This window comes from Psammomys obesus, unplaced genomic scaffold, assembly GCF_907164565.1.
Source record: "Psammomys obesus unplaced genomic scaffold, mPsaObe1.curated_primary_1811, whole genome shotgun sequence".
NCBI classification, from domain to species: domain Eukaryota; kingdom Metazoa; phylum Chordata; class Mammalia; order Rodentia; family Muridae; genus Psammomys; species Psammomys obesus.
The window spans coordinates 20,653,774-20,677,387 of record NW_026596051.1 but is presented as its reverse complement, the minus strand read 5'-3'; the positions used below and the strand labels follow the sequence as shown (position 1 = coordinate 20,677,387).

The 23,614-nt window shown below is 46.1% G+C and overlaps 1 protein-coding gene across 1 annotated transcript in view; it reads left to right on the top strand.

Annotated features, from left to right (window-relative positions):
* The window catches only part of Stk32b (serine/threonine kinase 32B), a 182,815-nt gene that overhangs the window by 93,847 nt on the left and 65,354 nt on the right, over positions 1 to 23,614 (top strand). The window contains exon 3 of the mRNA XM_055624003.1: positions 7,289 to 7,462. Coding sequence (XP_055479978.1) covers positions 7,289 to 7,462 — 174 coding nt within the window. The remainder of the gene's footprint in view (positions 1 to 7,288; positions 7,463 to 23,614) is intronic.

The following is a 23,614-nucleotide window of genomic DNA, read 5'->3' as shown; positions in this document are numbered from 1 at the left end:
TGACCCTTGGAGAGCTGTGATTGTCCTAGCAGCTGGGCTTTCCTGACTGACATCCCCAGAGCCATGTACTCAATAGCTTCTGCTCCAGGAGGAAAAGTGTTGAAAGATCTGTTGCAGAACTGTTTCTTTGGGGGGACAGGCTTCAGGCTGACAAAAGTCTAAAACTTCTGGTTTCAGTGCAGGAGCCTCCTGCTCCTTCCACACTTTGCCCACTACTAACAACACCCCTTCTGTGGCCCATGGATCTCAGCACTGGGTGAGGGGAGATCAGTCACTGAGGATACAGAACAGCTGGACTTACGTTTCATCTCCAACTTTTGCCCTGGAAACTCTTCTCTGGCTTTTCCTGGGTTGTTGCCATGCCTCTTAGCTGGCTGTCATTGTTCATAAGCAACACCAGGGTGGTGGTGGAAAGCATGGCCTATGTCCTACAAAATCTGGTTTAGTGCCATAGGACTTAGCAGCCTCCCTTGACCTTGGGGTTTGTCTAGTGGAAACGTGATGGTGATAGTGGATATGCCATGGCTAACTAAGAAGGGTGGGCAGAGACAGACCTATCTGTCTGGGAAGTATACGTGTGTTCCCACCACAGAGAGCCCAACTTTAGAGACATCATAGAGAGCCTAGCTTTAGACTTTCATCCTAGAGGGCTTACTGAGCTCTAGCATGGACTCACCAACAGCTTAAGAAATGGTGGCTGCACAAGCCCCAACTCCAAGAGCCATGTGCTAGTCTAGAAAACAGTGACAAGAGGGCAGGTATCTACAGACAGGTCCCAGAACTGCTGAGGGGGGTGGTGCCAAGCAAGGATCTCCTTTTCCCAGTAGTGCTTACTGACGGGTCACCTCTGCCTCCTGGGCTGAGTGGGAAGGCTGTGGGGAGAAGCTAGGGTGGCAGCTCACAGTGGTGCAGATCTGTTACTTCTGTGATAAAAGGAAAGCATCGAGGAGGCAGGGGTGATCCTGTAGGCGGTGACAAGATCAGCACACTCCCCTTGTGACAAAGACCCTCTTCCCTGTCCTTCTCTCCCCACAGCTCCCACTGCCATGGACCATATAACTGACTGGCATGCCTCACAGTCTCCATGCACTTTGGGAGTTCGCAATCTTCTCCCTCCTCAATGTGTATGATAGTTTGGAGCCAGGCCAGATACAAGGACCCAGTGCTGAATGATGCCAGCCCCTGTGCTCAGAGAGTTCACTAGCTAGTAGGGGGAGAGAGCAGGGGAAACGGTGGCAGGGCTGTGGACAAAGGACTGTGGAGCACTGGGCATGGCCTCGGAGTCCTGGAGGTGGGCTCTCACAGCTCTGCTCTCCTCTCTGCCACTTTCAGGCTGTATCATCTTATGATTGCTTAACCTCTTTGAGCTTTAAGATGCCCTGAGGTTTTAAAAACAATTTCTCTGGGCTCATGGTTTCAGGGGCTTCCGTCCATCGTGATAGGGAAGGCATGATGGACCCCTGGCATGGCAGCCAGACCAGGGAGAGCTAGCTTGGAACTGGAGAGGTGTAATCTTTAAAGGCCACCCCCATCAGCCAAACCTCCATGTCTCAAAGGCTCCTTATCTTCCCTGGTTGGGGAACAAGTGCTCAAACACACAAGCCTGTGGAAGACATTCCACACTCGACACACAGCAGTTCCTCATCATGAACCTCACCCCATATAGGCTGAACAAAGTGAAGGACAAAGTGAACTCAGAAAGCCTTGGAGAAGGTGGATGGTGCCTCGTCCACACTGTACCAGCCTGAACTGTTGTTATTATGGGGCACAAAGTGGTCACACAACTCAGTCTCCGAGGGACAGGGAAGGCTTCTTCCAGAGCATGCAGTAGTCCAAGCCTTTGGTTCCCAGCCTCAGCCCCGTGGCCATGTTCAGAGACAGGCAGTTCTTTGTGATGGGGAGCTTGGCTGAAGGATTATGCAAGGCTGCACCTACCAAGTAAGACTGAATCATCCCAGTCAGACTCCACAGATATCATATATAAAAAAAAATTCCCCTTTGACTTATGCTCGCTAGGGTTGGTTCACATAGACATACTGTTTATCGCACTAAAATCTCAGTGGGAGCCATTTCCATATGGTTTCTGTTCTAAGAGAAAAAAGCAAAAACGAAAACATGTGTCGTTCACTGTTTCAAGATAACCAGAAGAGACTATTTCTGCTTCTAACACAGAAATGGCAGATGTTTGAGGTGACAGACATGTAAAGACCCTAATCTGATCATTTTACATTGTCAAATATCACACTATTAGTTAGGTGAAATTGTGTTTTAGTAAAACAAAACAAAACAGCAACAATAACTCATGCTTTTCCCAAACGGTTCCTCAACTGTGAGTTCAGACATGATCCATGTTTCTCTTTCTGGGGAAGCCTCATGCATTTTTTTTTGTCTATTTTAAGCAAAAAGGATCTTTGAAAATGGATTACAGATGGTTTTTTTTTTTGTCTACTTCTATTTTCTTGAAACTCTTTTTTCCTATTTTTTAAATTTTTATTTAATTTTTTAATTTTATTAATTGCAGTTTATTCACTTTGTGTCCCCCCTGTAGCTCCTTCCCTCCTCCCCTCTCAATTCCACCCTCCTTCCTCCTTCTCCACTCATGTCCCTCCCCAAGTCCACTGATGGGGGAGGTCCTTCTCCCCTTCCTTCTGATCCTAGTCTATCAGGTCTCATCAGGAATGGCTGCATTGTCTTCCTCTATGGCCTGGTAAGGCTGCTCCCCCCTCAGGGGGAGGTGATCAAAGAGCAGGTAACTGAGGTCATGTTGGAGACAGAGTCCCATTACTAGGGAACCCACTGAGCTGCCATGTGCTACATCTGTGCAGGGGTTCTAGGTTATCTCCATGAATCATCCTTGGTTGGAGTATTAGTCACAGAAAAGACCACTGTGCCCAGAGTTTTTGGTTCTGTTGCTCTCCTTGTGGAGCTCCTGTCTTCTCCAGGTCTTCCTATCTCCCCTTTCTTTCATAAGATTCCCTGCACTCTGCCCAAGGTTTGACTGAGTCTCAGCATCTGCATTGATACCCTGCAGGGTTGAGCCTTTCAGAGGCCCTCTGTGGTAGGCTCCTGTCCTGTTCCCTGTTTTCTCCCTCTTTTAAAAATTATTTTATGAGTGTTTGTCTGCATTTTAACCATGTACCATGTGAATGCAGTGCTCACAAATGCCAGAAGAGGGCATCAGATGACCTGGAACCAGAGTTACAGGCAGTTGTGAGCTGCCATGTAGGTTTTGGGGATTGAGCTCAGCTCCTAAGAGCAGCCAACTCTCTTAACTGCTGAGCTCTCTCTCCAACCCCTATTTCCTTAGGTTTCCTGTTTATTCTTTGCCACAAACTTTGTGTTTTTTTTTTTTCATTTTGTCGTGTTATGAGTTTCATAAGTCATTTGCTTTTTTTAGGAGCTAAGTGGGAAATTGATGTATTTAGAAATAACAAAATAAAATAGAGATTGTAACAGTGGCTCAATTGATAAAAGCTCTTTTTGTGTAAGTAAGAGATCCTGAGTTTGATCCCCAGAAACAATGTAAAAAAGCCAGGTGTGGTGATACACACGTGCAACCTCAGTTCTGGAAGGTGAAACGTGGGAATCCCTGGAACTTGCTGCCAGTAAGTCTACTCCAGTCAGTGAGCTTCAAGATAAGGAGAGACCTTGTCTCAAAAACAAGCTGCATGAGTAGCAACATTTCAGGCTGACCTCTAGTTTTCCTATGTACATTTACATGGGTAAACACACGTATACACGTGTGTGCATATGTACACACACACACAATAACAAACATTGCATTCTCCATACTGGCCTACTCAGAAACCAGGCCAGGATTAATAACATCCTCACACCTCCCAGCTATCTCTGTGCTTGGAGGAGAAGCTAATGATCCAGACTTTTCAGAAGGCCAGTGTCACTGTGTGAGAACACACTCACCCGGCATCTCCATCATTTCCATGACAATATGCAGCCTTGTGATGGGCATACTTGTCATTCTAGTGCAAGGAGGAGCAAGAAGGACATGACACAGAGCCGCAGAATAGCACAAAAGCAGAGGCCGATGGAAGGTCACTCTCTGTTCTCAGCTATAGCTGTGTATCTCCTTGGGAACGCAGGGTCTATGGCCTGGAGCAAAGTGAACATCTGTTTCAAGAAACAGCCCAAAGTTGAATTATTGCTTAAATGATGTTCTCTTTGCATTTCAGTTGTCTCTTTTAGAATTAGTCCCAGTCTGCAATCTTCCCCCTGAAACCTGACATCACTTCTCCAATGGATTCTGGTAGAATGTTTAATGAGATCTCGTTTGACAGCCCAGCAGTTGTTGAAGAGAATGTGTGGTACAGAGCAGTGGCTATTAATGTGATGTTCTCTATGGTCTGTCATCTACTAGAGTGCAAACTGAGTTTCCATGGAAGACATGTTACATGTGTTGTCTTTGGGCTGTCAGGACTTGCAGTCTTTAACTCTGAAGACATGCCCCCCACCCCCCAGCAATCCCAATCTTCTAAGACCTTCCACATAGTAGCAGATACACAGGAACACACACACTGCATTACATGTGGCTCTTTTAGTTCTTCTTGGTGTGAACATGTCTCCCAAACTCTCATGTTGGAGGTTTGACTCTCAGTCATATGTCAATGGCATTCACAATCCATGTCTTTGAGAAGTAATTAAAGGGTAAATGCAGCTATGGATACAGCCCTGTGATGGTATCAGCGGCTTTAGAAGAAAATGGAAAATGGTGGCTACCAGCTAGTTCTCTGTTGGTATAAGTTGGTCAGTGATGCCTGATGCCATGATGGCACTTCTAAAAACGCTTAAGAATTCTCACATCATATGTGCTGGCTCTTCTATCCTCACATTTTAAAATGAGTTCAGTAAGTTTTCTCTTGTTTCAAAAACATAACAAAGATAAAATTAGATACCACACTAAGACCTAAAGTCTTAAAAACACCAAGATATTTCCCACTCATGTTCTGTGACCAGCTGGGCTTCACTGAGCTGTTCTTCTTTTTGTCTGTTTATCTGGAACATCCTCACGGCCAAGGTGGCTCATACACAGCTGGCCTTGGTGTTAGCCATCAGTGGGAATGTGGTAGCAACCACTGGCCAGTGAATATTGGGTTAGGTGGGATGGGGCCAGATTCCAACAGCTGGAAGTAAAAGTTGCCAGCTATTTTAAATGCCTGGGCTTGAGTGTCATAGAGCATCAGTGAGCTCAAGGGTTCTAGGAATGAACTGCCTGTGGAAAGCAGCAGCATGAACAGAGGGCAAGGGGATTGCTGGGGATCGGGGAAGGACATGTCTTCAGAGTTTGAGACTACAAGTCCTGACAGCCCCGTTAGCTTTCCATTGCTGAGACAGAACACCTGAGCTAACAACTTTGAAGGAAAAAAGGCTTGTTTTGGTTCAGTGTTTCAGAGACTTCAGTCTGTGGCTGCAATGCCATTTTAATAACACAACATCCTTCCATTAAGGTTTTCATTATCAAGGCTCCACTTCCTAAAGTTGTATCTTCTTCCCATCATGCCACAGGCTGGCCATCAAGCCTCCAACACATTGGTCTTTGTGGAACCTCCCAGGTACATGCTGTAACAACAGGGGTTTAAAGAATAAGCAAACCCAGATGTAACATATGGACATCCAGCCAGTTAATAGGCTGTCTGCCTGCCAGCCTGGGGATAATGTTGACACTCAGACTTGCCTTACTGTAAGAAATGAGGTGAGCCCTCCATGCAGATGTGGTATGGGATTGGAAAGCCTTCTGCCAGCTCACCTACAACATGGTGCCCAAGGCAATATCTGTAGGGCTTTCATTGCTGAGGGGGCAGTGGAGACAGCCAAGATGCTGAGCTGCAATGCCCCACTGAGGAGCACAGTGTATCGATAGCCACCCTGCTGTAGCAGCTGCCAGATCAAAGTGGCTGCAGGACAGCCCACCCTGGTGGAGATAGCACCCCAAATCACAGCCTGGGTAGTCAAGCCACAACAGCCTGTCCTCAAGCCATGGTGGCCCACTGCTTCCCCCAAGCCACAGTGGTCCATTGCCCCTCGGCCCTACAGCACACTGCCTTCCCCCTGCTGAGGCCCACTGCCCCCCTGCACTGCAGCACACTAGCCTCCTGCCCCGCCCCCTCCTTATGCCAGCTATACAGAAACACAGCTATAGATATAGCCCCAAAAGCTGTATCTAGCCCTTGAGCGTGGACCACTAAATCTTAAAGTGGTATGCTGGCTGCTCCTCCTGCCCACCTCAGGGCAGTCAGCTCTTCCTTCTTGCCCTGGGACCATGGAGATGGAAGACAGAAATGGTGGGCAGGTCAGCACCTCAGCAGGAGTTGTCCATGATGACTCTTCCTGCCTCAGCCTACTTCTATGGGAACTGAAACCTTTCCTGCCTAAGAATGCCTACTACCACCATGGTAGCTGTCCATGGTGATGACAACCTTTCCTGCTTCAGCCTTTTGCCTTCACAGTTGCCAGACCCCTGCCTGAGAAAGCTCCAAAAGTCCAGCTCCTCCCCCAGACCTCTATAACTGTCTTCTCCAGCCCCTCAGTAGGACTCATTGCAGATTATGCTAATTTGAGGTGAAAAGTCTGGACAAAAACCCACCAATCACTGAGCAGGAGAACTCATCAATCCCTGAGCAGGAGAACTGACTAATCCCTGAGCAGGCAAGCCCACCAATCCCTGAGCAGCTCAAGCTCAAGACTTGAAATCCCACCAATCCTCACTCTGGAAATCCCTGCCCTAGAAAGCTCTGCCCCCTAAAAAAAAAAAAACCTATATAAAGGCTGTGTCTGCCTCGCTCCCTGCTGTCTCCTCCTGGGAGCAGAGGCCATCAGGTTTGGACTTGTCCCTCCAATAAATCTCTTTTAAGAGATTTACTGCCTGCTGTGACTTTCTCATTGGAAGAAGCAACAAAGAAGAAGAAAAGAAAGAAGTGAAGGAACAGAGTTCAGACTCCTAGGCTCCTCAGCTCATTAGGGGTTGGGACAACCCTCCCCTGGGAACTGCAACATCTCTGCTGAAGAAGCCTCTTCTCGGAGCTGTGTAGTTCCTGGGCTTCCATGTCTCAGGATACCCCTGGGACACTGTTCCGCCTCTGAGCTGGGATACCTTCTCAGCCCTCTGAGTTAAGTTACCTGGACACCTTCCCACCTGATCAGGGAGGCCAGTAAAGAAACAGCAATAGCATCAGCATCCCTCTGGGCCCCAGTCTGTCTTGCTGTAAAATGGAGTGTTGATCCTGAAGACGCGAGGGATGTTTTCACCCTGACCCGTGTCCCTCTGTGTTCCTAGGTACTCCTTCCAGGATGAGGAAGACATGTTCATGGTGGTGGACCTGCTCCTGGGCGGCGACCTGCGCTATCACCTCCAGCAGAACGTGCACTTCACCGAGAGGACTGTGAAGCTGTACATCTGTGAGCTAGCCCTGGCTCTGGAGTACCTGCAGAGGTACCACATCATCCACAGGTAACACTGCCAGTCGAAGGCAGGGATGGTGACGGGTGGCAGGGGCAGTGGGCAGTGGTAGGAAAGGACTTGTCCCGGTGTTGGTTAGAAGCTACAGTGCATGGGGGACAAGAAAAGGCTGAAGAGCGTTGATACCGTCTTTACGTTCCCAGCCGACAGCAGACTACGGTGTTGCTTGAGTGGAGGTGAGGCCTGACCGCTGCCTGTCCACCACTTTGTGTTATTGCGAGAGTGTGGGGCTGGCAGCTGCCCTGGACTTCTGTGTCCAAAGACGTCTGGGCTCACACATCTAATGATGTGACTGAGCTTGGAGGAGACACTGTGACATCAGGGGTTGCCTGGGACACTTTAGAATCTAGCTCAGAGTCTTCAAACCCTGCTTGTTCCGTGCCAGCTCCCAGCTGTAAGCGGAGAAAGGGGGACCTGTTGTGTACCCAGGAAGACCTTCCACATAAATGTCACATTTCAAACAATCAAATAACAAAAAGGCCAGGAACAAACAACCTCTGGAAACATCAGATCAGCAGCAACGTAGCACTGCTCTGCTTGTGAGTTGGCAGGGGCGAGTCCACCCTTTCCTTCTGTCCTTTGAAGTCAATGCTGTGCACTGCAGAGGCTTCTTCTCCAGCCATCAGTGACGCTGGTCTTGGGATTTAGGGAAATGGCATTTCTGCCTCTGTGGGGAACCTTAATCTTCCTGCCTGTGCCCAGCAGCACCACAGTGAAGAGGTGAGTTTGCTGGCAGAAGCAGCAGTTCCAGGTGGAATTCATGATATCTTCTTATGGACCACAGAGAGGAACAGAGGGGAGGCTTTAAATGTAGTCTGCTGTGGTCACGCTGTATCCTTATGATCCTCTTCTAACTTAGAAAGCTTCAGGAAACCTGGAAAGGGCAAGGACCTCTCAGTCACGAAGGCAGATTAAACACTCCTCCCACCGCACCTAAGCCATCCCATCCCCACACAGGAACCCCTATCACCACCCTCAGTCACACACACACACCTCTCTATATTTTCTCCCTCCCATGAAAATCCCAATTAAGTGATGGGAAGGCATTTTTTCATGATAAATTCATAAGGATGGGATCATCACATAACACTAGGGAGCCAGGAAGATGTGGAAGGATATGTGATGTAGGACAGTGGATTAAAAAATAAAATTAAGCTGTTATTCTCAGAGAGTCCAAATTGCGACACAGTACGGAATTCCCACAATGCTCAGCCATCCACAGCAATTTCTATGGCGGAAAGGGAGAGGAAAAAAAAAAGACTAAAACAAGAGATGGTGGCTGGTAGCCTCCAGGGTGTCAGGTAGTCTTGATGTTTGTCCCACAGAAACTCCCATTCCTCATTAGGCAGGAAACAGAAGGTGAATCCCAAGAAAAAGAGAGCATCAAGGAGGGGCTGTGTGAGGCACACGGCCCTAGCCAGGCGCCATCCCTAGGATGTACATCAAATGCTGAGAGAGAATTCTTCCTGGCCAATGGGGACCTCTGGGTGCTGCTGGGCCTTCATCGCCCAGGCAGCCAACCCCCGTGACTTCAGTAAGGATGGATAGAGCCGGGAGGTGAGGCTGTGACCTCAGGGGTTGCCCCTCCCATTCCTTGTCAGTTCCTAGCTGGATCACAGCAAGGAAGGACTATCAGATGCCCAGGGAAATCTTCCAGCCTTACAATCTGTACGCCACATGGAAGGCCAGTGAGATGGCTGCCTAGATAAAGGTGCCTGGAGCTGAGCCTGACAGGGAGCTCAGTTCTTCAGACCCATGTGGTATAAGGAGAAAAAAAATTTCCATAGGTTCTCCTCTAATCTGAATACATGCAGCGTGTGTGTGTGTGTGTGTGTGTGTGTATAATTTCAAAGAAAATTAAACAACAACCAAATTAGCAAAAAGTTAGAAATAAACAAGGGGGTCCCAAAACATCAAAATAATTATAATCAATATTATAGATGATAGAATGTTTATTTTTTCTATGTGTATTTTTTTAATTCAGAGGTATTGAGTAACGACTCTAGAACTGAGTTGTTGAGAAAATAAGAAATTTATTTTAAAACTCAGTGATAAAAGAAGACAGTTGTTCACTCTGGGACAGCTTAGGGCACCATCCACAGGCACTGCAGCTTACTGCATGCTCATTTCTGCTTTTGATGCCTCATCAGAATCACTTGAAAAGTGAGCTAACCAAAATACTGCTGATAGTACTGCTCAGTGGTTAGGGTACCTGCTGCCAGGCCTGGTGATCTGAGTTCAGTCACCAGGACTCATGTGAGAAAAGGAGAGAGTCAACTCCTGAAAATTCTCTGACCTACACACACACACACACACACACACACACACACACACACACACATACACACACACCGTATGTGCCTGTGTATGCATGCACACACATATAAATAAATATTAAAAAAATTGCCAGGTTCTGTAGCACATAACATTTTTTATTATTTTTTTAATTTTGATTTATTTTATTAATTACACTTTATCCACTTTGTATTCCCCCGTAAGCCCCTCCCTCCTCCCCTCCTGTTCCCACCCTCTCTCCCCCTTCTTCACGAATGCCCCTCCCCAAGTCCACTGATAAGGGAGGTCCTCCTCTCCTTCCTTCTGATCTTAGTCTATCAGATCACATCAGGAGTGGCTGCATTGTCATCTTCTGTGACCTGGTAAGGCTGCTCCCCCCTCAGGGGGAGATGATTAAAGAGCAGGCCAATCAGATTAAGCACTTAACTTTTAATCCCACTCAGGAGGCAGAAACAGGTAAAGTTCCGGGTTCAGGGCCAGCCTGGTTAACATAGCTAACAAGCTCTTAGCCAGCCAGGGCTGCAAGGTGAGACCCAGTCCCAAATGCTAATACTAATACTAATTAAAACTAATACTAATGCTACTTCATCAGGAAAATAGGGACAATGATTGTGTCCACAAGACTGAGAAGAAAACCTTCAAATACTTGTGTTCAGTAGAGGGAAGGTAGCAGCAGCCTGACGTGAAAATGCTGAAGGCAGAGTATGTATTAGTGGCATGGAGCTCAGTGCTGCAGTTAACAGTCTGAGCTACAGAAGGGTAAGGGGGTGGGGCAGCGGAAGGGACTGCTGCTGCGTCATAAAAGAGTCTCAGAATTATTTGTCTCTTTGAACGTTTCCGTGCGCACTTTGATACAATAGCAGACAAGGAGGTGAGGAAAAAGGAAGTGGAAGAAGGAGGAGACGTTGCAGGAGTTTTAAGAGAAGTTGGAGAAGGAGAAGAAGTAACAGAGTATCACCGAAGGCTGTGGTTCAAGAAGTTCACATACTAGCTTTTGAATGTGGGTCTGTGGTCTGAGTCTGAGCACCCCACTTTTGGTAAAGGCTGCTGGTATGGGCATACCTCTGTTGACTGGCCAAGTATCTATTTTGTGTCTCAGAGCCAGGGTCTCACTGTGTAGTCCAAAGCTAGCTTTGAACTTGTGATCCTCCTGCTTCGGGTTCCGAGGACTGGGACTACAGGCCTGCACCACCACTCCTGGCTCAAGCAAACAGCTCCAACGTGCAGTGTTTGGGGATTCTCAAAACTGTGTCTCACGCTCATTTTGTGGAGTGAATGATCTCTTCCCTAAATCTGCTCAGAGTCTCAGGGACACTGAGGATATAGATCCTGAAGTCCCAGAGCAGAACAGGGGGCAGGTAAGACAGAGAACAGAACTGTCTTATTACAGCCCTACTGAGCTTTCTGAAGACCCCAACCGCCCACAAGAAAGCATGGCAGCAGCCATTCTTCTAAGCACCCACAGGGACCCTGCTTACACCTTAGGCAGGGCTCCTCTCCGGTGGTTCTGGGGGACAGAAGATGAATTTTAAGTTCCCAGGAGCAGACACACAGTGTTAGCCCAGAACAAGTTCTAGAGCACAGTAGGTATTTAATAGATGCATTGTCTTTGAGTAAATGGCCTGGGAGACCTGAAGAACTGAAATCGTTTGCTCAGGCAAAGGATTTTTCTCCCTGGCAGGTTCTTCAGTAAACCAAATACTATGAAAACCCAGTTGGTCAATCTGCAGTTAACAGCACTTCTGTGTGCCGGATAGTGAATTAGGAATGGATACACTCATAAATGTCTGGCCTCCTTCTATACTGAGACATCCGTGAGTTCTCAATGAGGACCACCAGGCTCAGAGCGGTCTCAGTGGGTTCAGGACTGTTCTGTTGAAGCCAGCTCGTGATCTTAAAGAACACAGACAACAAGGGTAAGATTTGAGCCTGGGGAGCAAGCACGCTTTCGGAGAAGGGAGCACGCCCTCAGTGTGCCTTACCTAGGTGGAAAAGAGGACATTTGCTGGTGCAAAGCAGTCCAGAGAAATGGTCTCTGAGAAGCCTGAATGTGTGTCTGCTGGTGGTGGAGTCATTGCAAGCCTCTGAAGTGACATTTGGCCATGTAAGAATCAAGTACCTTTCTACATAGTCATTCGCTTTGACAGGCAGATTTCATTTGCCAGAATGGAATCTTCAGGCTCAAGCCATGCTTGCTTGTAACGTTTCAAGCCTAGAGCTGTTTGTCACAGCACCACTCATAATAACCAATGATTTGGAAATAACCTGAGGGAAACATTGCCTAGTGCTGTGCACACTCTTTTAAGAGACTGTGAGATTAGGATGCACCAGAGGGTGATGCTTACTCTTTTTACACAATTCAGAGAAGATTATAGCTTATAAATTGCATGGCTAAGTAAAGAAAAGCCTGTCTGTTAAGCAGAAAGCAACAAGGAGCCGCTTCCTGGTGCGTCAGGGTTGGAGGGAGATTTTGTGTGGTTTCCCTGCTCTGCCTCTTCTATTTTGAACTTCACTTTAATGAGTTGCCATCTCTACAGCGGAGCAGAGCAAAATGAGCTTTCTTGCTAAAGGAGAAGTGCAGTCTTTAGACAGACAGCATGGTTGGAGTATGGCTGCCTCGGCTTAGCCAGCTGTAGATGCTCATCCTCTCTGTGTCTCTGTTTTGCTGTCTTTAAAACAGGCTCCTTAGAGGGCAAGATGCAATGTTTAGTGCAAACCAAAGCCACATTGTGCACAGCTTTTCCTGAGCCCCTCAATAAGGTCATTGACAAACACAGAATCCTCCTATTCAGTGTCTCTAGCCGTCAGGAAAACCACGTTGGGAGTGTCCCTCACCCCAGATAGAATGGTGGTCACTAACAAATAAAAATGGCATGACATGAGGCTGTGGTCTGGAGGGGGAGAGGGAGAAAAGGAGGAAACCCTTATATGCTGCTGGTAGAATTGTAAATTAGTCCAGCCACTGTGAATATCAGAGTGGAGGTTCCCCTGAAACTACCGTGTGGCCCAGCTACACCATGCCTGGGCACACCACAGAGATACTTTAACTCCTGTTTTTACTTCTTTACTTCCTACAGTAGCCAAGAAATGAAGGCAGCCTAGAGGTCCATCAGCAGAGGAATGGATGAGAAAAATGTGATATATATTTACAATGGGATTTTATTCAACTATAGAGCAAAACTGTCATTCACGGAAAAATGATATATCTGGAAATTGTCATGTAGAGTGAATCAAGCCAGACTCAGAGAGACAAGTGTTGCAGGTTCCTCTCAGGTTTTATATAGATTCAAAAGAGCATATACATGTATATAGAATGGAAGAACAAATAAAAACAAACACTTAAAAATTGTCTAGAAGAACAAAGGGTACCAGAAAGGGGGAGAAGAGGAAAAAGAGGAGTGGGGAATGGAAAGATTATATTATATTAATAAATATTCCTACAAAACCCACCCTGATGTGCTATGAATACATCCTTCAAGTAACATGAATAATACAATAATTCATCAAAATTAGATAAAGCTGGCATGACCTGTTTTTATAGCCCTAGCAACTCATCTCCTCTCACTCAGTTGTAGTGAAACTAAGTGTCCAGCCATGACAGTTAGGAACTCCCTCTGTTTATTCCCACTTACCTGTTGTTTAGAGTCATAGCAATTATAAAGCAATTATGTATACACATACATATTTACACACATATTAATACATATGAAGTCCTGGGGACCCTCACTTAGGATGGAGATTCCGATTGTATTTCAGGGGTAACTTATTTCAAAAGTGCAGACCTGTGGTTCCTTTGTTCCAGGCCAGCAATCTCAAGATTTATGGCTTCCGGAGGACTGAGAAGTGAGATACACCAGAATCCAATTTATCCTTAGAAGGGCTGTCCTCTCCCCTGGGTACAAATTGCATCTGCAATTGGGTAGAGAGTGTTTATGTTAGATAATAAATTTTCGAAATAGGGCAGGTCTCAACTTCATGACAAAGGACGTGGGGTGAAATCTGGGAGCAGAATGTTGGAGCAGAAAACAGGTCTCTGCAAAAGCCCAATGAATTAGAGTCTAATTCACAGAAGATGTTCTGAAGGAAGACAAAGAACAAGATGGCAGGAAAGCAGGTCAGCATTTTCTGAAATGTCAGCATGCTGCGAGAACACGGAGATTTTTTAAAGCTTTATTTCTGTGATCACCCCACAGCTGAGTCCTTCCCTGAGTGCCGTCTTCTACATGTTCAGCCACTCAACACCCCATGATGGGAAAATCCCAAACCTTGAGAGTTAGAACAGAAACAATTAGACTCCCAAATCCCCCCAAAGAGAATACAGCTTTTAAGGGATAAACCCACAGGTGATTTAAAATAATAGTCATATTGAAGTTCTTACCAGGACGTGCCAGGACACACATACCTGTGTGTGTGTGTATGTACACATGCTTGTGGCTGCATGTACACATATTTTACAGTTTAATGCAGCCTCTCACACTCCCATGCTAAAAGTGGGAGCAATGCAAGGATGGGATGGATGTGGATCATAAGAGATGGGAGTGGGGCATCTTAACAGTCCAACAGTCCAAACTGTATGCATATGATTTGCCTGGGCTGGTAGACAAACAAACAAACAAACAAACAAACAAACAAAAAACAGTCTTGGAACTATGAGGAACATTTTTTTCACCTTTTAAAAGTTTATATTTTTTCTCTGCCCTGCAGACTATCAATGTAGATACTGAGACTTATGGGCAACCTTTGGGCAGAGTGCAGGGATTCTTAGGAAAGAAGTGGGAAATAGTAAGATCTGGAGAGGACAGGAACCCCACAAGGAGAGCAACAGAACCAAAAAAAAATCTGAGCACAGGGGTCTTTCCTGAGACTGTTATTCCAACCAAGGACTATGCATGGAGATAACCTAAGACCCCTGCACAGATGTAGCCCATGGCAGTTCAGTATCCAAGTGATAGGATAGGAACAGGGACTGTCTCTGACATAAACTGATTGGCCTGCTCTTTAATTTCCTCCCTCTGAGCGGGAAGCAGCATTACCAGGCCATAGAAGACGACACTGCAGCCACTCCTGATCAGACCTAATTGACTAGGATCAGAAGGAAGGAAAAGAAGACCTCCCCTTCAGTGGACTTGGGGAGGGGCATGCAGGCAGAGAGTGGAGGAAGGAAGGGATTGGGATGGGAGGAGGGAGGGAACCATGGGGGGGGGGGGAATACAAAGTGAGTAAAGTGTAATTAATAAAGAAAAATTTAAAAAAATAAATAAAGATTAAAAAATAAAATAAAAGCCTTCCATGGGTTTAAAAAATTATATTTTTACAAATTACAGTTTATTCACTTTGTATCCCTGCTGTAGCCCCCTCCCTCATCCCCTCCCAACCTCACCCTCCCTCCCTCCTCCTCCTTCCATCCCCCTCCCCAAGGCCAATGATAGGGGAGGTCCTCCTCAAATCCCATCTGACCCTAGCTATCAGTTCTCATCAAGACTGGCTGTGGTGTCTTCCTCTGTGGCCTGGCAAGGCTGCTCCTCCCTCAGGGGAAGGTGACCAAAGATCCAGCCACTAAATTTATGTCAGAGATAGTCGCTGTACACCTAAAGAAGCTAAGCAAGGAGGAGGACCCTGGGTAAAATCATCAATCCTCATGCAGAAAGGCAATCAGGACCTTGGAAGAGGGAGAAAACAGGCAACAGGAAAGGGGCTTACCACAGAGGGCTGTTGAAAGACTTTACCCAGCAAGGTCTTGAAGGAGATGCAGAGACTCATAGCCAAACTTTGGGCAGAGTGCAGGGAATCTTGTGAGGAACATTTTGAATTGGATGAACAAGTGTCCATCCAATTGCCTATCTACACATTTCTTTGTCCAGCCGTACATTCACTCACGTATCCATTTGTATATCCAATCTATGCAACTATCTATCCATGTATCTGCATATCTATCCATCAAATATCCATCTACCAATCCATCTACCAATCTATCCATTCATCTACTCATCTGCTTATCCATCCACTCACTCACGAAATCGTCTGCTTAATGGTGGCTTACCAGAAACCTGTTCCATTCCAGGCTAATAATGCAGAAGTAAACAATGATCGTATTTCTGCCTCCTTGGTGAATATATTCTAATGGAGGGAGGGAGACAACAAACACAGTTACAACTACACTATCTCAAATGGTGACACGTGCTCAGGAATTCATAGTGATGGCAGGATCATAGATGGATGTCTGGTTTGTTTACACAATGCTGTCAGAACATTGAGATAGGGATACATGGGCTGAGAGCTAGGCGAGTGGGAGTTGAGGTATGTTGTCACGCATGTTTCTGGACAGCGCTATGGAGGTCCCACAACAGAAATTTGCCTGGTATATCTCAGTGACATGAAAGACACCAGAATGGATGGAGCAATGGGTGCAGCCGGAGAATGGGCTGGACCAGGCAGCAAGGGGGAGGTAAGCAAGATGGTAATAGATAGGATTTATCACCTCAGCTTCTACCCTGAGGAGTAGAAATCTGTTGCTAGGTTTCCACAGAGGAGTGCTGTGATTAGATCTATGTTTCCAATATGGTTTCATGCTGGCTGCCTCTCACAGGCTTATTCAGACTGCTGTGTGGAAGATGGAATATAAGCAGGAGATGAAGCACGCCCCACCACCACCACCACCACCACACATACCTAGGTGAAGAGAAGGCAAAGGGTCCTCCTGGAGATCAGATAAGCCTTCCTGAGGAACCAAAGATAACCTGATCCAAACACTTTTTGGCCAAACTTAGCACAGTTCAGTTACCTGGAAAGAAAGCCTTGAAGTGGGTACCTAATCCAAGGCCATGTTGTTGGGTAACAGAACTGGGGCAGAATTGTGCCTTCCAAGCACACCATTGTCCAGTGTGAGGAAATTGAATAAGAAGACAGGGCATGGTGGCTCTCTAGTAACTGGAGATGGTATAAGGTAGGAACCTTACTGATGCCAAGGGTATGTTTTGGAGATGTTTATTTGATGGTGTCATGATTGGCTAGAGAATAAGGCTGCATAAGGACTTCAGTTAGATCTCCAAAACCCACAGATAAAAGCTCAGTATTGGGAAAACTAACAGTCTGGGGAGATGTGACAGAGGCTTGCCAGCTAGCCTAGCCAAATCAGAGACTCCCAGGTCCTGATGGGAGACCCTATCTCAAAACTCAAGGTGAAAGGCCAGGGAGATAACTCAGTGGGTGAAACTCCTGTGCACAAATCATGAAGACTGGAGTTGAGATTTCAGCCATCTATGTAAATAACTATGTAAGTGTAGTGGCCTGCCTGTAGACCCAGAGATCAGGAGGCAGAGATAGGATCACTAGAACAAGTTGTCTCTCTAGATCAACCAAATCAATAGCCCCTGGGTTCAGTGAAGAAAAAACACTTTAGTAAATAAAAAGGAGAGCAATAAAAAAAGACATGAAATATCAGTCTTCTCATCCACATTCATGAACATTACACATGCACCCATACATGAGACCATAAACTCAAAGAATATGGGTTTGCCCTGAATGGTTCCATGATTGTCTCTAGTATGGGACTAAGAAACCAGGTTCTTGGTGGTATCTCTTTCAAGATTCAAGGCATACTTTATACTTTAGTGGCACATTGGACCTCGGTGCTTTAGCTGGCTGCAAAGCCTATCCTGAGATTTTGAGGTCAAGAGATGTGTTCACTAGGATTACGAAATATGCCACAGTAGCTCACTTCTCTCTGGCAAAGAATTATGGGAGTAGAAGCAGTCCCAAGCCTCTCTGTTGTGACTTGCCCCTTTGTCTCAATATTAATTGATGTGCTTACTAATTGTGCCACATGTGAGCTGTTGGCTTTTCTGGGTGAGATGTGGTCCTTTGAAGTGTTCATCCTGTTATCTAACATAGAAGAATTCAATATTCATAACTAATTAGATAATCATCATTACTAAGGAGCCAAACTGTCTCTTGGTATAGTCACATTCAATGAGACATTTCCCCAGTGTATCTCTCCTCCTCTCTCTATGCCTGTGGAGCGAGCAGGGGCTCTCTCTATATATTCAGCATGAGTTAACAGGACAGAGCATCTCAGCTCTTGCTGCACACATCCTCCTGACTCAATACTGAATTCTAACACTTTGACTCCCCAAAACGAAGCTCACACATTCCCCAGTGTCCACAAGATAAAGCTGGAATGCCTTGGCCTTGTCTTTCAAAGGATGTTGGAATGACCTCCTAGTTCCCTTCTTGCCTCCTGATTCCATTAAACTACCAGGAAAAAAAATGCTGTGGTTGTTTGATGAATTCAAGAGAGTAGGAACATGACTAAGGACAGCTTAATAAAAGAGCTTTTTATAAGAAAGAAAAAGAGAGGAAGGAAGGAAAGGAGAGAGAAAGGAAGAAAGAAAAGGGGGTTGGAGAGAAGGAGGGAGGAAGGAAAGAAGACATATCTAAAACACTTACTGACCCCTTCTAAGAAACAAAGATAAAAAGAGGATGCAGCACCAAGAATAAGGCATGGAATCATACAACCAGTTTTATTTATTTTTTAATCTAAATGGCACTCTTAAAAATCATTTCAAAATTAGCCCTCCAGGTGCTCCAGGAGGAGCACCTTAAAAACACAGGACAGTAGTTTTGTGGCTTGCTGCCACTGCTGAGCTTCTGGGAAGATGATTGAGTAGTTTTCATGACCCAGGAAAAGAGTAAAATTAGAAATCCATATGAGACACCATAGCTCACTCCTGTCGACCAAGCACTTGTGGGAGGCCAGGGCAGGGGCACTGTGAATTCAAGGACGGCCTGGGCTACACAATGAGACCCAGTCTCAGAAACCAAGACACAAAATACAGCAATTCAAAATCCAAGTACTGTATCTACGGTTGTGGGTTACTTGCAAACTACCATAAAGCTGAAAGGCCATAATTGGAGCTCAGGGAAATCAGCTCATTACAAATAAGAGAGGTTTGGCGATATAGATGTTAAGCACATAGATTTTTACACCAAAAGTATGCAACAGAACAAAGATGAGCATTCCTCCATCTTCATCTACATGTAGGCATCATTTTCCTAGATAATGTTATTCTGAGAATTTACCCTCCCTCAAAGGCTACTCTGGGCGGTCTGAATATTACCTTTTTCACCGAGCCATCCTAGGAGCTAACAATCTCAGTGTTAGAGACGAGGTTCCTGGTACTGTTCCTGCTAGTGGCCGGTACTGTCAGTCCACGTGGCAAAGCAATGGAAGATTAAGCTGAGTTATCACTCCCAGGAGCACCCTCCTCCAGTGGCTGACCACCGTGTGATACTAAAGACATGTGATTGTCTTCATTGCCTAGTCACATGCATTGTGAAAAAACAAAAGTCAAATTTGATAGGAATATAAAGTTTGGAAAGTCACCATATCTGATATTGTGCAGGACAGAGATCAAGAGCAAGAGTGTGAGAGAGTGAGTTTTGGACATTTCTAACTCCTTCTGCAAACAGACTCTCAGTGAACCAGCAGCAACATTGTCATCAGCCTCACACTGTCCCATGGCCAGCCAAGGCATCACAATGCCGCAATGAAATCTTTTTCCACCAAATTCATACATTTACCTCAGAGGAGACTCTGATTGTTTCCTCTAGAGTCACATGCCCATTCTAGAGGAAGCACTGACCTCACTCTCATGCCTTACCACAAGTGAATTCTCATGTACTCCAATCTAGACAATGGAAACCACAGACCCACACTCTAGTGGGCTGAGCCCCATGGAGGCCTCATAGGAGCACGGTTAATGAAGAGGGGGTTCCCAAGAGACCCGGAGGAGGAGGAGGGCAAGAAACAACAGGAAGCATTAAAACAGCCCTCCCCCCCTTGTCACCACCCATGCATATGCCCCTGCCACCACTACTAAATGCACTTTTAACTCTTCCTGTGTTAAGCATCCTCTCAGCCACTTCAATCCGTTCTTCCTGGAAAGCTAACCACAGATTTTATCCCGAAGCCGCCTCAAACTCTCCTGAGCAGTGCCATCTCCCTCCGCTCTGCGTTTCTACCGAGCTTTGCACGTATCTAGAAAATCCTATATTTATATATCTGACTCCCACCTCAGACCACAGTTTGAGCTGTTTGTACATTCTTCTTTGCCAGCGTTAAACACCGCCTGGCACACAGTAAGTTCTAGATTTTCCTAGACATGAGTTCGATTGAGCAATAAGCACCTCTAACTTTTCTCTAAGTGAAGACCCCGAATAGGACTTATTTGCATTTTAAAATTCCTTAGCACTTCCCCACTCACTATACTCACCTGCATATGTAAGAAACCCCAAATGCACCATTCCCTAGCAGGAAGCAGACAGGGGACAGGAGCTACTGAGGGGAAAGAGATTTCTACGTATGAAGACTCTGGGCTTGAAGCATGAAAATGCACAGTCCTGTGACTAGTGGCAGAAGGTGGGACTTACGAGCATTTCTTGGGGTAGACTGGAAAGTTAAGAGGAGCTTATCATCTTATGTGGATATTACTCATTTTCCAAAAGGGACTGATTAGTGAGTCGGTGGAATCTGAGCATGTGTTTGCCCGTCTCAAAGTTGAGCTTTCCAGGATAGGGACTTTTCAGGGCAGCCTCAGAGGAAGCTGGCTTAGAAGCTGACTCAGCGCTGCACCCTCATCAACTTGTTTGCAGAAGGCATGGGAGGGCAACCGCTGTGGGCAGATTCTTGACGGGTCCTCCTGCCCAAGTTTGTTTCTGTGAGATGGGCATACAGGAGCTGGGGAGGTGTCCTCCATAACATGCTTGACACACAAACATGAGGACCAGAGTTCAGATGCTCAGGACCTACATTAAAAAAAAGAAGAAGAAAAAGAAAAAGAAAGGAACAAACAAACAAAAACAGGCATTGCCTATAAAGCCAACACTTGGGGGAGGGGGAAGACAGGAGGATCCATGGGGCTGATTGACCAGCCAGCATAGCACAATCAATGAACTTCAGGGTCAGTGAGGGACCTTGTCTCAAAAAAATGTATGAGTGACTGAGGACGATACCCAATATCAACCACTGGCCTCCACACATATGTCCACACATGTACCTGTGTACACCCACACACACATGAACACCCACGCGCGCGCGCACGCACACACACACACACACACACACACACACACACACACACAAGATGTGTGTTCACAGGTCACATTCATTTTGAATGAACCCGAGTAACTTATCAGCAGAAAGCAAGTGTGATGCCAGAAACTGAGGGTTCCCCTGCAGGGATCAGGTCCCGATAAGCCATGCTACAGCCCTTCTCACCATGGAAACCCACATCAGTCCCCTCCATCCTGATCTATTTTCCTTACCTAACATCAGATTTTTTTGTGAAGATTAATAAGAAAGGACACGGGTGCTGAGAAACAGGTGTGTCCCCGAACAGCTCTGCCAATCTGCTCTCTGCCCCTCCTTTACCATACCGTAGAGCGACAGGGATGATAGAAGAGTGAAACAGTCATCAGTGGGCTGGAGTAGGGCTCTCCCACTTGCTCTCCGTTATTAGGCTTACAAAAGCAAGCCTAATAATCTCTTAGACTCTTGCGTTTTTTCCTTGTAAAGCAGAGTGAGCATACAGCACACCCCAGGCGACTGATAGCCCATGAGATGAGATGACATCTGAAAAAAGACAGTGTCTTTGAAGACCAAAAGCACGATGTTAGGGTATGGAGAATCCCACGTGGCTATGGCAGCAGTACATTGACGTATCTGGCCTCCCGATGCCCTCTATAATTCGCAGAACAAACAGAAACACTTGGCATTTAATTGAGATGACATGAGTCCAAATTCTGACCTTGTATTTGTTTAGGCCAATGCCAGGTTCTTTGCTAATTTGAAAAACAAACGTAATTCAACAGTATTGTTGGTGGCCCAGAAGGTAGCTTCAAACAACATGCCCACTGCACCCCATGGTTATATGACTGTGTGAGCCTCATCCTGTCAGAGCTGCTCACCCAAGCCACTCCCTTGTTCATCTGTGAACATTGTGGACCTGGGAGTTAAATTGCTAATGTGCGTGAAAACTGACTGGGAGAGCTTAAATCCAGAGTTGCTCGAGCCAATGTCCCATGCTTCCCCTTCACGCCTTATCTAGATTTTAATTTCAGAAGAAAAATTAGTCGCCCTTCTTCCATGGAAATCACTCCTCTCTTCCCCAGGAATGGAGCTGAAATATAAATGTAACACACAGCTCTGGTGAGACCATGAAAATAGTTTTATCAATGTGGCATGAGAGGCCATTCACTCTCAAGATCAGGAAATGCCACAGGCAGTTCAAGGAGAGCTCTCTGTATGACTTTTGACTTGCCAAAAGGAAGGGTAAAGATGCTAAAACAGAGTGTCTTCCAAGGCAAAACTGAAATAAGGGGGGGGGGCAGAGTGATGAGGAAACTGACTTATGTGATGAAGACTCAAATCCATCTAGCTGGACAGCACCCTCAGCCCCACACCACCCCATCTCAACAGAAGTTGGGTGATCAGACAGGGAGACTGGTGGGAAGGGGATGAGCAGAACAAAGCATGAGACTATGGAGCTGGCAGCCGCTGCTAACCCAGTGTTGACACTATGGCTTACAGTAACACAAGTGTAGCTACTGAACTTGGCTGGCTTCAGGCCAGCTTTTAAGTAGGAAATGTGACTTTGGCTAATGTGTTACATAATCTCTGACACGGTTACTTGTAAACCAAATAGCTTTTATTTTCACCCCACTGGTGCCCTGGTGTCTGCCCTGACACCTTGGAGTAGTAGGTCCCTGAAGAGTGATACGACAGGAATATGATCTGCCCTCTCCAGAACTCACATTAGAGTTTAGTAGCTAACGTAACAAGGTTGAAAGATGATGGACTTTTCTCCCATCCCCGCATTGCATTTTACTGAAATGGAGATGGAGCCTCCTCATCCCCACTGATTTTTTTTCTACCCTGCTATAGCAACTGCTTAGCCACAGCTGCCTTTCCTGGGATCTGTAGAATTGTAATGAGGCACATGTCTGTCTAGAATCAATCTCTCACAACGTGAATCCGTCTTAGCCATGACCATGGGACTACCCCAGCCATGAAGTATGCACAGAACAGTCACAGAAAAACCCTGAAACTTTCTTAGCCCCAGTGAGCATGCTGCCTCGTCCTAACTTTGTTTCGTGATGCTTGGCTTGAGATATGTGGAGATGTGCTGTCTCCATCCATATGCTAAAGTATAAAGAATCATGCTAAGAATGCAGAGTGCATCCAGCCTCACAAACCACAATTCTCCTGAACTCTTAAAGAGCTTCCCCACAAAGATGTGTTTTTCAGCCACTTCTATCTAAAAGCCAAAACCAATGCATGCTCATCTCCCTGTACCTCCCATTCTCATTTTCCCTTTGGCTATTTAGACTATCGGGGGTCGGGGGGAGCAGGCAGCAGGAATGTCACTAGGGACAGAGTGCCTTGGGTCTGCTATTTGAGGCAGCTCTCACATGACTTCAGAAGGCAAGAACATCTTCCATCCTCCTCACAGCCAATCAGATCTGATGACCCTTTCTGTAGGTTCTCATTGTTTCTCAAGAGTGTGGAGCAAGGATGCAGACCATTTGTGCAACAGGTCGGTCTGATCTGAACAATTCTTCAGTTGAGATTTCCTTTCCCCAAGGGACCAAGTTGTGTCAAGTTGACAATAAAAGCTAGCCAGCATGTTGCCAAAGACAGAGTCTGAGTTGAAGGGCTCATCTTGGGTCTAGTCATGGAGAGTCTATATCAGTTTTGAGCCTGCTCTCTGCCATGATGCCTCTGATGTTAGTGTGAAGATGACATGAAACAAATGGACTAGGAGGGATGGGGAAGACCCAGGATAGAAACTG